Below are 18,106 nucleotides of genomic sequence, written 5' to 3'. Positions count from 1 at the left end.
CCAAAGCCATGGCGTTACGCTCCCCGTCGCTACTGTGAGGCCTAATATCCTCACTGAGGTCCTTAGACCGCAGGCTGGCTCTCCGGAGCCTTTACTGCCGTTTAATGAGGCTCTCATGGACGTCCTGTTGGGCACTTGATCCAAGCCCGCTACAGGCCCCCCTGTGGAAAGGCACGTCGCAAGGCACCACCACCCAGCTCCAGGCCATCTTAGCTTCCTGTCCTCCCACCCCACCCCGAGAGCCTGGTTATCCAGGCCTCCACTTCCCAATCCGCATTCCCGACTGCACCTCCAGATCGGGAGTCCAAGAGGTATGAGCAGTTTGGTAAGCAACTGTTCTCGTCCCTTAGCTGCGGACTGCGGTCAGTTAACACCGCCTGCCTCTTGGGCCGTTATATCCACTCTCTGTGGGATACTGTTGCGGCCGTGCTGCCAGAGTGCCTGGAAGGGGCCCGGGTGAAGCTCACTCAAGCCCTTGCGGAGGGACGAGACGCAGCGTGGTATTCTATCCGATGTGGGCTGGATACCACAGACTCACTGGGCAGGGCGATGTCAACTACGGTGGTGGTTCGCCGCCATGCTTGGTTGAGGTCCGCCAACTTTTCGGCTGATGTCCAGAGCACCCTCATGGACATGCCGTTTGATGGCAGCCACCTCTTTGGTGGCAAGGCAGATCATGCGCTTGAATGCTTCAAGGACTCCAGGGCTACGGCCAAGTCCTTGGGCCTGTCGGCCCCACGTCAGCAACGCCTTTCGCTCCTTTCGTGCCCAAGGAAGGGGCGCCCCCACACGTCCTGCCAGCCACGGGCCGCAGACTAATATCCAGCGCAGCGGCGGACGTGGTAACCGCTGTGGCCATACCCGGGGACAGCGGCGAGGCCAGTCCACATCCACCCCCGCAGCATCCACCTCAAAGACCTCCTAGTCCGACCTTTCAGGCCCATTCGACGCCAGTGGGGGGCAGGGTTTGCCATCACCTCCTCCACTGGCGCACCATCACATCGGACAGGTGGGTGCTGCAAATCATCCGAAGGGGCTACTCCCTCCCCTTCGAGGCGACCCCTCCAGCCATGCCACCGCAATACCACCGCGTGTCGGGGGATCACTTGAATCTTCTACAGGAGGAAGTTGTGGCCCTCTTGGCCAAGGGGGCCATTGAGCGCGTACCTGGGCCAGAAGTAGGGTGTGGTTGCTATTCCCACTACTTTCTGGTTCCCAAGAAGGGCAAAGGGGGCCTACGACCTATCTTGGACCTCCGGAACGTCAACGGCTTCCTCCGGAAAGAGAAATTGAAGATGCTGACTTTGGCTCACGTCTTAGCTGCCCTAGACCCAGGAGACTGGATGTTAGCGTTGGACTTGCAGGACGCGTATTTCCACATCCCTGTCCTGCCGGCCCACAGGCGCCACCTGCGGTTCACCGTAGGCCGTGAGCACTTTCAGTTTCCGTGGTCCCCTTTCGGCCTTACCAGCGCCCCTCGTGTGTTCTCGAAAGTGATGGCGGTGGTCGCAGCTCATCTGCGCAGATTAGGGGTGTCAGTCTTCCCCTATCTCGACGACTGGTTGTTGAAGGCAGGCTCGCCCCAGACAGTCATCAGCCACCTCCAGACTACGGCCGATGTCCTGCACCTGCTGGGGTTCTCCATTATGTGCCTCTTCATCGGAGCGGTTGTACACTCGGCTCAGTTTCTGGTTTATCCTCCCGAACAGCGGGTTCGGGATATTCAGGCTCTGATTCAGATCTTTCAGCCTTTATCCCGAGTCTCGGTCAGGTTAACGATGCGGCTTCTGGGGCTAATGGCCTCTTGCATCCTTCTGGTGCATCACGCCAGGTGGTGGATGCGGTCTCTGCAGTGGGACCTGAAGTTTCAGTGGGCCCAGCATCGGGGCAACTTGTCCGACCATGTCTTGATCTCGTAGGGCACTGCAAGACAGTTGCAGTGGTGGCTCTTGAACCGCGATTGTGTCAGCGGCAGATCCCTCTCCCTTCCCCAACCGGAGCACATAGTTGTGACGGACGTGTCCCTCCTAGGCTGGAGGGGGCCACATGGACGAGGCGGAGATCAGAGGCCTCTGGTCTCCGGCGGAGTCCCGGCTCCACATCAACCTTCTGGAGCTACGGGCGATCCGACTTGCGCTGAAAGCATTCCTCCCTTCTGTCAGGGGGAGTGTGGTGCAGGTGTTCACGGACAATACCACCGCCATGTGGTGCTGCAACAAACAGGGCGGGGTAGGGTCGTGGACCCTATGCCAAGAGGCTCTGCATCTCTGGCAGTGGCTGGAACATCAGGGCGTGACCCTGGTGGTTCAATACCTGGCAGGTTCCCTGAACACCAGGGCGGAATTCCCAAGGCAGCACTCGCTTGGAGACGCTTTTCGTCTCGAGTGGAGCTGCGGTCTGTTGTACGCCTTTCCGCCTATAACACTTCTGCCCAGTGTGCTGAAGAAGATCAGGCGCGACCGGGCCCAAGTCTTCCTCGGACGAAGATACTGGTATCCCGAGCTACTCAGCATGTCAGTCAATCTCCCGATTTGAAGCGGCGACAGTTGAGGCCATTTGACTTGCCTCCTGAAGTTTGCGATGTGATTCTGGCAGCAAGGCGTCCCTCCACAAAATCGGTATACGCCTGCAGGTGGAACAAATTTGTGGCATGGTGCACAGCGAAGGCTGTGGATCCACTCTATGCCCCTCTTTCTGAGGTTCTGCTCTTTCTTCTTTCTTCTTTCTCTTGCCCAGCAGGGCTCTGCTCTGGGCACTATCAAGAGCTACCTCTCTGCCATTTCTGCCTTTTTATGGCTACCTGATCAGCCCTCTTCTTTTCAAGTCCCCGGTTGTAAATAGGTTCTTGAAGGGCATCACTCATACGTTTCCTCCTGTTCCTTTTGTGATGCCTCAGTGGGACTTGAACCTTGTTCTGACTTTCTTGATGTGCCCTCCTTTCGAGCCACTTCACAATTGCCCTCTTTGTCTTTTAACTCTCAAGACTGCTTTCCTGGTTGCCATCACTTCTGCCAGGAGGCTGAGTGAGCGCCAGGCTCTTTCTTCTAAACCTCCTTTCCTTTCTGTCCATCCGGACAAGGTCGTGTTGAGAACGCGTCCCTCTTTCCTGCCCAAGGTAGTCACAGCCTTCCACATCGGCCAGTCCATCACCTTGCCCACCTTCTTTCCGCCTCCGCATCCCTCAAAAGAGGAAGAGAGGCTCCACCGTCTGGACCCAAAACGCGCACTCTCCTTCAACCTTGATCGCACAGGCCAGTTCCGGGTGGATGACCAACTCTTTGTTGGTTACGTGGTTGCTAAGAAGGGACGGACGGTGCACAAACGGACCATCTCTCTGTGGGTCGTGTTGTGCATCAAGGCATGCTACTCTTTGGCTAAAAAGGAGCCTCCTGTTGGGGTGAGTGCCCATTGGGCCACGGCGGCTAATACTGCCCTGGGTCGGGAGTACCCTTGCAGGACATCTGTCAGGAAGCTACGTGGGCCTCGCTGCACACGTACGCAAGACACTACTGCCTGGACAACCAAGTCCGGAGAGATGTTTTTTTTTCGGCCGTTTCGTTCTCCAGGACTTTCTGGTGTGATTATTGGTTCGCAGACCCACCACCGGGGTTGGTATTGCTGGGGTATCTATTCTAAGGTAAGGAATCTAATACTATCCTGTTTCTTTCAGATGCACAAGTTACTTACCTACTTACCTTCGGTAACGATATATCTGTAAGAAACAGTAGTTAGTATTAGATTCCTTACCGCCCTACCCATCCTTCCCGTTCTGCGAACCGATATCTAGGGTTAAGGCCATCCCTTTGAAGGTTCAATAACAACACAGTAATCTGGTGGTCTATGATCTCAAACATGCAATTAAAGATGAGAGGGAAAGGAAACGTGGTTACTTACAAACAAGTTAAGTTCTAATACAACCAACCTGAGAAAAACATATAACCCTATTCAGCGAAGATGAAAAAAGGATTTCCATCAACTGCCCTTCGTGGCCAGTGTCATCATTTGGAATCCTAGCTTCCAATCACATCACCCCATTAGCTCTGGGGATGATACCGTGATCTAGGATTGTGAACCAGAAAGCCAGAACACCTTACAGAACAGTGTTAGATGACTCAAAGCCTATAGTCCCCAGTACTCAGACTAGATGAAAACATTGCAGTGCAGTATTAGTGGAAGAATTTAAAAAGGACATGGCAGTAAACCCAACAATTTTATTAATGTCCACTCCCATGCCTGTTAAAATAATGCAGGTGCGGCTTCCAACAAATGTACCGCAGGTCTTAGGTCAACTAGTTTCAGCCAATAGGGCACACACACTGCCCTGGCTTTCTTCAGGACCTTACTTATATGTTAACTACTGCAACACACGAAACAATATAATAAATGTAAAAAAATAAGATTATTATCACAGTGTTCACTTTTGTGAATACCACAAATACCTCAAATGGATGGAGGATTTCCACACCTAAATAGGAAAAAGCATAATTGTGACATAATTAATCATGAATTCAGTAACACTCAAATTCCCTCTCTTCTCCAATATAAAACATAAAACATGCATGTAGGTACACTCACCTATCCTGCATAGGGTATTGGCCTCACCTCACCTGGCACAGACTCAGGTTCTGCAGGAGACCCCGCCCTATAAGAGAATATGCTGATAAACTCTCATTCATATTAACACACATGGTGAATATGCATGTATCACAGTGACTGCCAGCATGACAGTCACTGCTATCCTATGATCTCAAAAGCTGTCTCCCTAACCATCTAGACTGTATGACCAGTTCTATCATTACGTATATACTAACCATACACAAAATTGTTCTTAGATACTGTGTATTAGCAAACAAACAGGGCTCGACTGCTAATGTTAAAGACTCGTATTCCAAGAAAGCCACAAGGGTTGCAAGTGCTTGAATTCTTAACACTCTCGTTGAGAACCGGAGCCTTAACAAAGTCTTATGAGTGACCCGCCATCTGCCCTTAGACCTGTCCCCTTTGCCTTCGCCAGTAACCATTCCAAGAAAGCATTCCATTACTGGCACACCAGCTTCACAGGGCCCGTTAACTATCAGCACCAAAATGCCGATTTTTTTTTTTTATAAAACTACTCGAAAAAACCAAATGTCATACAACAGCAGAACAGCGGATGCTTCAGAGAACATGTCCAGAATGTTAACCCCCACCTCACTTACCTCTCCCTCGGTGTCTCAGTACTTGATCTGAGCCCGGGGAAGAAAGCGAACACAAACCAACGGCCATTGTTATCTGTGAGTAATTCATCGCGTGGGAACAGTCATGTGATCGCATCCCGCGAGAAAACTACAGAATGACGTCACTGTCAACAAAGAGTAGTTTGATTCCCTTCCAGCATAACGCTGTTAATAGAAAGTGACGACCAAAAAATTAACACTTTGGCTAGTGTGTAAATGTATGAGGCCAAAACAAAACCCTCGACTACAATTTATTGTGACATATTCACAATGACTAAATATTTGATTTATGGGCGGCAAAAGTAGATGTTAAAAACTTTGCCGATTTTGTATACCACATTCAAACATTTACCTTATGACTGATATCAACAATTCTAGGAGACCAGAAGCAGAGTCCTTTACCTCAGCATTTTATTAAAAAATGATTTCAATGTTTCGATTTGCAAGTGGCAAAAGTCAGTATTCATAATGTTGCCGATTTTTTATGCCTCATGTAGACATTTTGATAATAAAGAGCATAATCAGTAGTTATTTTTGCCACATCCAAGTATGTTTATCTTCCATCGGGCATAAGTCACAAAATCCTCAGTGACATCACTATGTCATGTAATCTAGTTTTCAATCAAGAAGCTCTTATGATACCCCCAATGAGGTTCAAAGCGTTGGCTTGCATATCAAATTATTCTAAAACCATAGAGCTTAAATGGTTATCAGTCTACTAAACAATATCAAATGGTATGCCTCCCATCCAGATCCATCACACCAAGTATGATGGATCCACTGTGCGTATGTTCTCTCCGGAATAGGACTATAAGACCTTGGAACCCACTATACCCGTTGGGAACAGATCATAATAGAGTCCAAGGAATCGTGTCATTAAGACCTTGAGTATCACTGTTAAGCCTAAAGACCCATCTTTGTTCTCTTTGAAAGAGGAACTTGGTTTTGTCCTTGACATGAGGTGGTATAAAGGGTTTTTCCAACACAGTCCATTGAAAATCGTCTGGCCTGTGGTTGGTGTCAGTAAAATGTAATTTAGTATTGGATTTTCTACAACGGAAGGTGCTTTTATGCTCCAACATCCGCTGGCGCACCTTCCGAGTAGTCATACCCACATACCGATCTCCACAGGGTCACACGATCATGTATACCAGATTGTCGCTATTACAATTTGAAAACTGCGACTGTATCCATGGTCTCGGTGTCCCAATGTCTATCGTTTTCGATTGTTTTGTTTGGGGACACACGGAACAATTGCCACATGGAAAATGCCCATGTACTGGAGGCAAATTACACAGAGTATTGGGTTCTGTTAGTGGTTGTATCCTCGGACGGGTATGTACAAGGGCGTCACGCAGATTCCGTCCGCGTTTAAAAGCAAAAAGAGGCATGGGGATTTTCTCTGTCCTTGTATTCAAAAACCGCCAGTTCCTACGGATAAATTTCTGTATCCCATTACTCAAGGTACTAAAGGTGTTAACGAAGGTCATGCGGCCCAATGGAGGTTTATCCACTTTTGGTTCAAGAAGAGCCTCCCTATGATTGTTCGAGGCCCATTTATAGGCTTGTTTAATCAGTCTTCGTGGATAAATATTTTCATTCAGTTGTTTTGATAAGTTGTTGGCATGATGTCTATACCTGTCCACAGTGGAACAATTGCGCCTCACGCGCAAAAATTGGCCAAATGGCATGTTTTCCCTTAGGGGTTTCGGATGTTGGCTGTCATACAGTAGTAGTGAGTTGCATGCCATTGGTTTCCGAAATAGTTCACTTGCCAGACCAAAAGGAGTTACATAGATTGACAGATCCAAGAAAGAAATTCTGGACCTGTCCACCTCTAGTGTGAATTTCAGGTAGTCATTCTGTTTATTCAGCCATGAATGAAATGTTTGTACAGACTCTTCATTGCCTCGCCATACCACCAGAATGTCGTCAATGTAACGCTTCCACAGTCTGATCGACTTGTGGAAGGGGTTGGCATGTGTCAGCACATGGTTCTGTTCAAAATTATGCACGTAAAGGTTCGCCAAGCTCGGCGCATACACACTACCCATACTCGTGCCGGACACTTGGAGATAGTACGTGTCCTCGAACTGGACATTTTTTTCCTTCATAGCCAAAAATGCTAGTGACATGATGAAACTGACTGGGGTGATGGAATTGAGTTCATTGTTGTTCAAAATGTCTGAAATTGTTTCCAGGGTTTCATCCTGGGGTATGGAGGTATAGAGCGATTCGACATCGAAAGACACCAAAAGATCACAATCTGGGTCGAAATCCACAGTAGGTAAAAGCCTCAACACATCCTTGGTGTCCTGCAGATAGGTGGGCATGTTCTGTACAATTGGTCGCAAGAAAAAATCGACAAATGTAGATAGTGGTTCCAAACAGGAGCCAATGCCCGATATAATTGGTCTCCCCGGTGGCGGCCTCTCTGCTTTATGCACTTTGTGAGGATATAGAAATAGGGCATCACAGGATGACCTGTCTGCAAATACGTTGACTCCTGACTCGTGATCCATCCTTCATTCAGGGCTTCGTCTACAGAGTCCATTATTATCCTACTTAGTCTGGGAGTGGGATCTTCTTTCAAGGTGCGGTTGCACCTTCTGTTGCTCAATTGGCGTAGACACTCCGCTCGATACATTTCACTGTCCATAATGACTGTGGTCCGCCCTTATCGGCGGGTTTGATTGTAATTGACTGATCTTTGGTCAATGCAGTCTAAGCTTTCAACTCTTTGGAGGGGATGTTGCTATATGCATGCTTTTTATTGTTTGCACAGAGGGTTTTAACTTCTTCTAGTACTACTCTTTCAAATGCTAGTACTTGAGGGGGCACACTGTGCAGAGGTGGGTTGAATGTAGACCGATTCTTTAGGCCGGTGTTAGTAAGATCTTGTTCGTTTTCAGGCTGTTTTTTGTCTTTATAAAAATGTTGCAAACGAACTTTGCAGAAAAAATGTGATAATTCACAATGTACTGTGAAATCATCTCCACTATTTGTTGGCACAAATCCAAGGCCCCTATTCAGGACTGCAATCTCATCTTGTGTCAGTACCCTGTTGCTCAGGTTAACTATCAAATCTTGTTTCACTGTCCCCCCCCTCTGCTTCTGATTCAGACCTTGTTTGGTTTTGGAGCGGGTCCCTATCTGGTTGGGTACTTCCAAAGGTTGGTTCCAGTGAACCTGTGTTTGGTAATTCTGTGGGTTCTGACATCGCCCCCGTGATCTGCCTTGGCCTGCCCCTAAAAAAGGCTGATGTGAAAATTCTGGTTGGTATGACTGCCAATGGCCCGGTGGTTGAAAATGAGCAGGAGGAACCCCCATGGGGTAGGTGGCCACCATTGCTGAAAAGATGGACCACTATATCCTCTCCTGAATGACCTCCTCCCGCTGCCTCTATGTTGTTGTCGGTTGGTATCTGTGAGATCTGTATCACTTACGCTTCCATCGAACTACTCCCTGAATAAGTAGAACCAAAACGTTTGCCCCTGTTGTTAAAAGTGGGTGCCACATAATCGTCACTAGTAAATGATATACCACCTCATGCTTGAACTTTTCCAAGTCCTTTTTAAATTTTTAAATTTTGGATTGAAGAATGGAATCTTTAAGATCTTTGTTAGCTTTGTTGGATTCCTCTTGATTTTTCTTAAAGATAATACTGGTGACCGTGGTCTTGATCTGAACTTCCATCACCTGTATTTCCACAAGGATAGCATCAGCTATCCTCTTGGCAGTACAAATGATCAGAAGTAACCAGTCCCTAGTGCACCGCCAGGCTATTAAGGACCAGTCTTTCCGAAATACTTTGTCCTGTAAAAATAACCTGGGGGCATTGGTCACAATCAATCCTGGAGGTGCGCAATTGCCACGCAAATACTCTGCCATAATGGCACCATGTATGACGGTGCGTGAATGAGATTTTTTAAGGGTGGGAACCGAATCCCAGTCATCAGTTGCAGATGTAGATGGACAGACAAAATTGTCTAATATACTAGGAGTGTTATCAAGTATACTTTGATACATTGCATCATCAAATGCCAAACCGCTAAATTCTGCCATGACCGTTAACGAAGGTGTTAGCGAAGGTCATGCAGCCCAATGGAGGTTTATCCACTTTTGGTTCAAGAAGAGCCTCCCTATGATTGTTCGAGTCCAGTTTATAGGCTTGTTTAATCAGTCTTCGTGGATACATTTTTTCATTCCGTATTTTTTTTTATTTTTTATTGAATTTTATGACAGCGAAAAGTTAAGGAAAGTCTCATTCAACATGGTACAGAATAAGTAAGTAAATGAACGTCAGCAGAACAGCATTTATATAGATCGATACGATAAACATATTATATCCAATTACTAATAGGAGACCAAATACCTTCTTTCTCTTTCCCTTTAAATTATATATCGCTTTCTCCAATTGATAAATACTTAATAATTTGGTTTGCCACTGACGAAACGTGGGGGGGTCTGCATCTAACCAGCGAGAAGTTACACAGTATCTAAATACAGACATCGAAATAAACAAAAAACCTTCTTCAGCATCTGTTTTGGTGGCAATTTGATCATATTGAATTCCCAAAATTACTAATTCAGCAGACAATACAAGTGACGTATTTAGAATGTTGTTTAAAAAAAATTGTACTTCGTCGATAAATTGAGCTAATCTAGTACATTGAAAAAACATATGAATTGACTCCGCACCGAGATACCCACATCGGTTACATTTAGTACCCCTATTGGCTTTCCATTTCAGTAGCTTGGCCGGGGTGTAATATTAATCAAAAATACTCATAAAATGTTGACTTTTTAGTGATCCATTACACAAAACCAAATTTGCCAGTTCTAAAGACCTAGATACATCCACATTCTTCATTCCTAATTCTTTTTGCCATTTATTTGCATAAACTTCTAGATTATCTTCAAGTCGATTTAACATTGTCTGATAGATCACCCCAATTCTATTTTTTTTCCTAAAACATTCCAGTACATCAAATTCATCGCTCTATACCTCCATACCCCAGGATGAAACCCAGGAAACAATTTCAGACATTTTGAACAACACTGAACTCAATTCCATCACCCCAGTCAGTTTCATCATGTCACTAGCATTTTTGGCTATGAAGGAAAAAAAATTCCAGTTCGAGGACACGTACTATCTCCAAGTGTCCCGCACGAGTATGGGTAGTGTGTATGCGCCAAACTTGGTGAACCTTTACGTGCATAATTCTGAACAGAACCATGTGCTGACACATACCAACCCCTTCCACAAGTCGATCAGACTGTGGAAGCGTTACATTGACGACATTCTGGTGGTATGGCGAGGCAATGAAGAGTCTGTACAAACATTTCATTCATGGCTGAATGAACAGAATGACTACCTGAAATTCACACTAGAGGTGGACAGGTCCAGAATTTCTTTCTTGGATCTGTCAATCTATGTAACTCCTTTTGGTCTGACAAGTGAACTATTTTGGAAACCAATGGCATGCAACTCACTACTACGGTATGACAGCCAACATCCGAAATCCCTAAGGGAAAACTTGGCATTTGGCCAATTTTTGCGCGTGAGGCGCAATTGTTCCACTGTGGACAGGTATAGACATCATGCCAACAACTTATCAAAGCAACTGAATGAAAAAATGTATCCACGAAGACTGATTAAACAAGCCTATAAACGGGCCTCGAACAATCATAGGGAGGCTCTTCTTGAACCAAAAGTGTACAAACCTCCATTGGGCTGCATGACCTTCGTTAACACCTTTAGTACCTTGATTAATAGGATACAGAAATGTATCCGTAGGAACTGGCGATTTTTGAATACAAGGACAGAGAAAATCCCCATGCCTCTTTTTGCTTTTAAACGGGGACGGAATCTGGGTGATGCCCTTGTACATACCCGTCCGAGGATACAACCACTAACAGAACCCAATACTCTGTGGAATTTGCCTCCAGTACATGGGAATTTTCCATGTGGCAATTGTTCCGTGTGTCCCCAAACAAAACAATCGAAAACGATAGACATTGGGACACCGAGACCATGGATACAGTTGCAGTTTTCAAATTGTAATAGCGACAATCTGGTATACATGATCGTGTGTCCCTGTGGAGATCGGTATGTGGGTATGACTACTCGGAAGGTGCGCCAGCGGATGTTGGAGCATAAAAGCACCTTCCGTTGTAGAAAATCCAATACTAAATTAACAAGACATTTTACTGACACCAAACACAGGCCAGACGATTTTCACTGGACTGTGTTGGAAAAACCCTTTATACCACCTCATGTCAAGGACAAAACCAAGTTTCTCTTTCAAAGAGAACAAAGATGGGTCTTTAGGCTTAACAGTAATACTCGAGGTCTTAATGACACGATTCCTTGGACTCTATTATGATCTGTTCCCAACGGGTATAGTGGGTTCCAAGGTCTTATAGTCCTATTACGGAGAGAACATACTCACAGTGGATACAACATACTTGGTGTGATGGATCTGGATGGGAGGCATACCATTTGTTTATGTTTAGTGGACTGATAACCATTTAAGCTCTATGGTTTTAGAATCATTTGATATGCAAGCCAAAGCTTTGAACCTCATTGGGGGTCTTATAAGAGCTTCTTGATTGAAAACTAGATTACATGACATAGTGATGTCGCTGAGGATTTTGTGACTTATGCCCGATGGAAGATAAACTTACTTGGATGTGAAAGAAATAACTACTGATTATGCTCTTTATTATCAAAATGTCTACATGAGGCATAAAAAATCGGCAACATTATGAATACTGACTTTTGCCACTTGCAAATCGAAACATTGAGATCATTTTTTAATAAAATGCTGAGGTAGAGGACTCTGCTTCTGGTCTCCTAGAATTGTTGATATCAGTCATAAGGTGAATGTTTAAATGTGGTATACAAAATCGGCAAAGTTATTAGCATCTACTTTTGCCGCCCATAAATCAAATATTTAGTCATTGTGAATATGTCACAATAAATTGTAGTCGAGGGTTTTGTTTTGGCCTTATACATTTACACACTAGCCAAAGTGTTAATTTTTTGGTCGTCACTTTCTATTAACAGCGTTATGCTGGAAGGGAATCAAACTACTCTTTTGTTGACGGTGACGTCATTCTGTAGTTTTCTCGCGGGATGCGATCACATGACTGTTCCCACGTGATGAATTACTCACATATAACAATGGCCGTTGGTTTGTGTTCGCTACCTTCCCCGGGCTCAGATCAAGTACTGAGACACCGACGTAGAGGTAAGTGAGGTGGGGGTTAACATTCTGGACATGCTCTCTGAAACATCCGCTGTTCTGCTGTTGTATGACATTCGGCTTTTTCGAGTAGTTTTATAAAAAAATCGGCATTTTGGTGCTGATAGTTAACGGGCCCCGTGAAGCTGGTGTGCCAGTCATGGAATGCTTCCTTGGAATGGTTACTGGCGAAGGCAAAGGGGACAGGTCTAAGGGCAGATGGCGGGTCACTCATTATAAGAGTTTGTTAAGGCTCCGGTTCTCAACAAGAGTGTTAAGAATTCAAGCACTTGCAACCCTCGTGGCTTTCTTGGAATACGAGTCTTTGACCACATTGGTGCTAAGGCAATTCCCCCTGGGTGCTGTTACTCCAGATTTCCCATTGTTCATGACAAGGTCAGCTCGTCATCAGCACAGGAGCAGGGCACTGCATGACGAGCTGAGCTCGTCATGAGCATGGAAGGGGTTAACATTAGCAGTCGATCCCTGTTTGTTTGCTAATACACAGAATCTAAGAACAATTTTGTGTATGGTTAGTATATACGTAATGATAGAACTGGTCATACAGTCTAGATGGTTAGTGAGACAGTTTTTGAGATCATAGGATAGCAGTGATTGTCATGCTGCCAGTCACTGTGATACATGCATAGTCACCATGTGTGTTAATATGAATGAGAGTTTATCTGCATATTCTCTTATAGGGCGGGGTCTCCTGCAGAACCTGAGTCTGTGCCAGGTGAGGTGAGGCCAATACCCTATGCAGGATAGGTGAGTGTACCTACATGCATGTTTTATGTTTTATATTGGAGAAGAGAGGGAATTTGAGTGTTACTGAATTCATGATTAATTATAAGTCACAATTATGCTTTTTCCTCTTTAGGTGTGGAAATTCTCCATCCTGTTTTGAGGTATTTGTGGTATTCACAAAAGTGAACACTGTGATAATAATCTTATTTTTTTACATTTATTATATTGTTTCGTGTGTTGCAGTAGTCAACATATAAGTAAGGTCCTGAAGAAAGCCAGGGCAGTGTGCCCTATTGGCTGAAACTAGTCGACCTAAGACCTGCGGTACATTTGTTGGAAGCCGCACCTGCATTATTTTAACAGGCATGGGAGTGGACATTAATAAAATTGTTGGGTTTACTGCCATGTCCTTTTTAAATTCTTCCACTAATACTGCACTGCAATGTTTTCATCAAGTCTGAGTACTGTGGACTATAGACTTTGAGTCATCTAACACTGTTCTGTAAGGTGTTCTGGCTTTCTGGTTCACAATCCTAGATCACGGTATCATCCCCAAGCTAATGGGGTGATGTGATTGGGAAGCTAGGATTCCAAATGATGACCCTGGCCACGAAGGGCAGTTGATGGAAATCCTTTTTTCATCTTCCCTGAATAGGGTTATATGTTTTTCTCAGGTTGGTTGTATTAGAACTTAACTTGTTTGTAATTAACCACGTTCCTTTCCCTCTCATCTTTAATTGCATGTTTGAGATCATAGACCACCAGATTACTGTGTTATTGAATATAGGATTTGGGGATTTAATATGTTGTAGGTCTTTAAATATGTTCCCTTTGACCCTCACTTCCGAGTGGAGGTTTTTTTCGTGACATCCCTTTGAAGGCCCTAGTTTCATGGCACCATTGTTGGTTTTTATCATGGCTCTGCATTTCTGGCGCGGAAAAGCTGTGTATAAGAACTGACGTCAGCGTCTAAGTACTCCGACGCCTTCATCACGGCGCCAACGACGCCGACGACGGACGCGGAGCCGCGGACGACGTCTACCGACACGCAGGGGTACAGCTACGCAAAACTTTCCGGATCCAGTCTGACGCCTGGGGATATTCTAAGGTAAGGAATTTAATACTAACTACTGTTTCCTACAGATATATCGTTACCGAAGGTTTGTAACTTGTGCGACATGGATTAATATTAGGGCAGGCAGCCGTGCTAGAGCTCTACGCACCAACAGCGATAAGTTTCAGGCCACCATCTACACACGGGGGCTCCACTTTATCTGTTTAATTTTTATAACAATGATTTTACATCTGTCCCTAATATGAACTTTATCGAATTGTTTAAGTTTATCTCTAATTTACAAACTGCTAATCGCGATACGAAAGCCAAATGTATATGCTTAGGTGGTGATGTTAATGTTAAAATTTCAAAGGGTAGTCATCCAGCCATCCAATCTACTAACATGGGTCTGTTGAGTCAAAGAGGAGACAAGCTAGTGAATCTCCTAAGTTCTAATACCTTTTTAAACGCTATGGAGATCACAGCAGTATGCTCTAGGGACATTTACATTGAACCTACTTATAGAGAAAGGTGCTCAGCCTCTACTAGCGATTATATTTTTATAACTGCTTGTTTAGAAGATTATGTCTCCAAGGCAGAGGTAATCCCCACATTTCAGGGGATCCTAACCCGGTAAACATGACCCTAAGTTTTACAGATAGACCATGCCCACGGTGCTAGTGATTTAACATCCTCTACTGATAATCTTCGACTGGTGTGGCGTGGCATAGATAACAGAGTAGTATTCAAAAGGATGGTAAGATCTTATCCTGATCTGATTGACACCTGCTTGACATTCAGAGAGTGTAACCGGGAGGTGGTTGGTGCCTTTATACAGCTCTGCACTGGCATTAAATCCTTACTGTCCAAGCCCAACAAGAAAACTAATTTAGACCTTGGATGGTTTAATGCTGATTGTTCTGCAGCTAATAAAGCCCTGCGAAGGGGGCTCCCAGGCAAACCTAGGGATAGTTCCCTTGTTACTTCGCTTAGGATAAGTTATAAGAGATCTATGAAAACCAGATAAGAGGAGATAATTAAAGACCACTGGGATAATCTTGTTCGGGCAAATACCTTAAAAAATGGCAAGGATTTTTGGCATATAGTTAAAGGCATGAGATCCCTGGGAAATATAGTATCGCCTATTAGCTGTAATATTGAATCCTGGGAGGATCACTTTAGCAAGATCTATGCTGTTCCGGACCTCAGTCAAGCTTGTGAGGTGTATACCCCAACCACTGGGATCCGGGTCAAATTATCTGAAGTTGAAGAGGCAATTACTCAGATTCTGGGATGTGAAGCCCCGGGACCTGATGGCCTCCCCATTGATCTCATTAAAAGTCACCCTGATTTTTGGGCATCATTACTTTTAAATGTTTTTAATAACTTAACAAATTCTCCCTTACCCCAAACCTGGTCCTCTAGTATTATAGTACCAATTTTTAAGAAGGGGGATCGGTCGAATCCGAGTTGCTATAGGCCGATCTCCCTGATCGATAACACTTTAAAAAATTTTTGAGAGGGTATTATACAATAGGATCAAGTCATGGGCAGAGGAATGCCAGGTCTTACATCAATGTCAGATGGTGTTCAGGAGCAAAGTTGGCACTGTGGAACAATGCCTCAACCTCAACTTGATTATTGGCAAATATAACATAGCCAAGGAAACACCTTTATAGCTCGCATTCATGGATCTTACGTCGGCCTTGGACTTTGTTAATAGATCCCGACTTGCGCCCACCCTTTTAGATTATGGATTGGAGGAGTCATTGGTCTCCTTTTTAGCATATTTGCACAGAGATCTACATGCCAGGGCTCGCATAAGTAGGGATGGTGAAGTCTCCAAAGCCATTGAAGTTGGTAGGGGGGTCAGGCAGGGTTGTGTCTTGGCCCCCCTCCTATTTATTTTATATATTAATGATTTAAACAAATCCTTGGTGACTTTAACCCAGGATGTCCCATCCATCAATGGTAACAAAATTCCTGCATTGCTATATGCCGACGATGCAGTATTGATGCCTTACACACTCTGGTTTATGGCTTTGTAGAGTTCATTGCAGCCCTAGATTTATGTACTAATTAAAAAAAATCTTTCCTGATGACATGTGGGTCTAAGAAGCATTTTAATTCATCGATAGTTTTAAACTCGAATCAATTATTGAGCACTCGCACTTTCCCATACCTTGGTTTGGTGTTCGCATCTAATGGTTTGTGGAATGACCATGTGGTCTATTGTAGGAGGAAGTTTACCAACTCTATTAACATCATACTTGGGCTTGCCAAGCCAAGGAGTGTTGAGGTGTTGCCCTCTACTCTTAAGATTTATAGACTCCAATGCATACCGTTCGCAACCTATGGCGCGGAAGTCTGGGGGCACACGACTAGTGTTTGCATCCATGGAGAAGAGAACAGATTTTGTTGTAAAATCCTGGGTGCACCCATTTCCTCATCCAAGTATGCAAGCCATAGCGAACTTAACCTCCCATACATAGAAGATTATATCAAGGCTTGCCCTACACTATTTTGGTTGAGAGTTTGTAATAATCATACAGCATTGTTGACAAGAGAGATCATTTTAGATTGTTTGAACTGTGACAGAGGGATGCACATACCATGGTTGGCTGCGGTTCGCAAAAGTTTAGCTAGTGTGAACCTGGAACATGTATTTTTAAATCCCTCAGACCGTAGCTCTATTAGTAGTAAATTCCTTCAAAAGACCTTGTACGCATCATATAAAAAAGCCAGATTAACTACTGAATGTAAAAAAACCTCAGTGGCTAGATACATGGAAATTGAGAACGTGACACCAGCGGTATCTAGATATTTGTTAAAACCAATCGACCGCTGGGAAAGGGGTTTACTCTTTCGGCTAAGGATTGACACTATGAAATATTTGTTGTCATTTCCAGTGGGTTTTACTATCAACCTTGACCTCCTATCCTGCCCCTGTAATAACCAACACAAACAATCAATGCTGCACTTTTTATTCTTCTGATATTATTATTTACCCCCACCCAAATGATTTTTGATTCCGTATTTTAAAGCCCTACATGAAATCGATTATAAAGCAGCCTATGGGAGGGTGTTAGCTCTAAACAACAATGAACTAATCTTCCGGGTTCGATTGTTTTTTAAAGCTGCGGTGCGTACTAGCAATTCTATGCAATTTTGTTAAATTACATGTATTTTATTAAATGTTTTAAGCTGGATGTCTTCATGGTTGTTTAACTATGAATTATGTACTGTATTACTGGAGGCCTATATTAATTTTGATGTATATTTTTTTACTTGCACTTTTATGGATATGTTGTTTTTTATCTGAATAAAGTTCATATTGATTGATTGAATGATTTGGGAAAAACATCACCCTTTTAAAGAAAATGTTACAAAGTGTACTATATTAGCAAGCAAACGCACTATTTCTCAAATAATATTTGTTATTGTGATTGTGTTATAGCTAAATGAACATGGAAAAACCTTTTAAACTCTTCTCATTACCCCGGCTCAGTGGTACCCAGGTATCTGCAGTGAAACCACAGACAGTTTCAGGAGAAAGATGTTTTCAGGTAAACAGTTTAGCTTTTACTGTAGAAACTTGTTGTGCTCAATTAAAAAAATATTGGTTATTTTTGGAGAAAAATGACAGAATTGCTACATATATATATATATATATATATATTCACTGAAAAAAACATAGGTTTGACACCAGTTATAGTTACTGGAAATTTTACTCGCATAAAACCAATGAAATTCCCACGTTATAGTTAGTTGGACTCACTATAACTTGCGCGTGCAATGCACTGCTGATGACGTCACATATTACATCACACATGACATGG

The 18,106-nt window shown here is 44.1% G+C and overlaps 1 protein-coding gene across 12 annotated transcripts in view; it reads left to right on the top strand.

Moving 5' to 3' along the window:
- Positions 1-18,106, top strand: part of SYCP1 (synaptonemal complex protein 1) — a 6,803,167-nt gene that overhangs the window by 182,246 nt on the left and 6,602,815 nt on the right. For all 12 annotated transcript variants that reach the window (XM_078644363.1, XM_078644366.1, XM_078644361.1 and 9 more), the window contains one exon: positions 17,725-17,833. In XM_078644363.1, coding sequence (XP_078500489.1) covers positions 17,729-17,833 — 105 coding nt within the window. In that variant the 5' untranslated portion in view covers positions 17,725-17,728. The remainder of the gene's footprint in view (positions 1-17,724; positions 17,834-18,106) is intronic.

Source organism: Lissotriton helveticus, chromosome 5_1 (assembly GCF_964261635.1).
Source record: "Lissotriton helveticus chromosome 5_1, aLisHel1.1, whole genome shotgun sequence".
In the NCBI taxonomy this organism is placed as follows: domain Eukaryota; kingdom Metazoa; phylum Chordata; class Amphibia; order Caudata; family Salamandridae; genus Lissotriton; species Lissotriton helveticus.
Note: the sequence above shows the minus strand (reverse complement) of the source record. Positions and strands in the feature narration are given on the sequence as shown.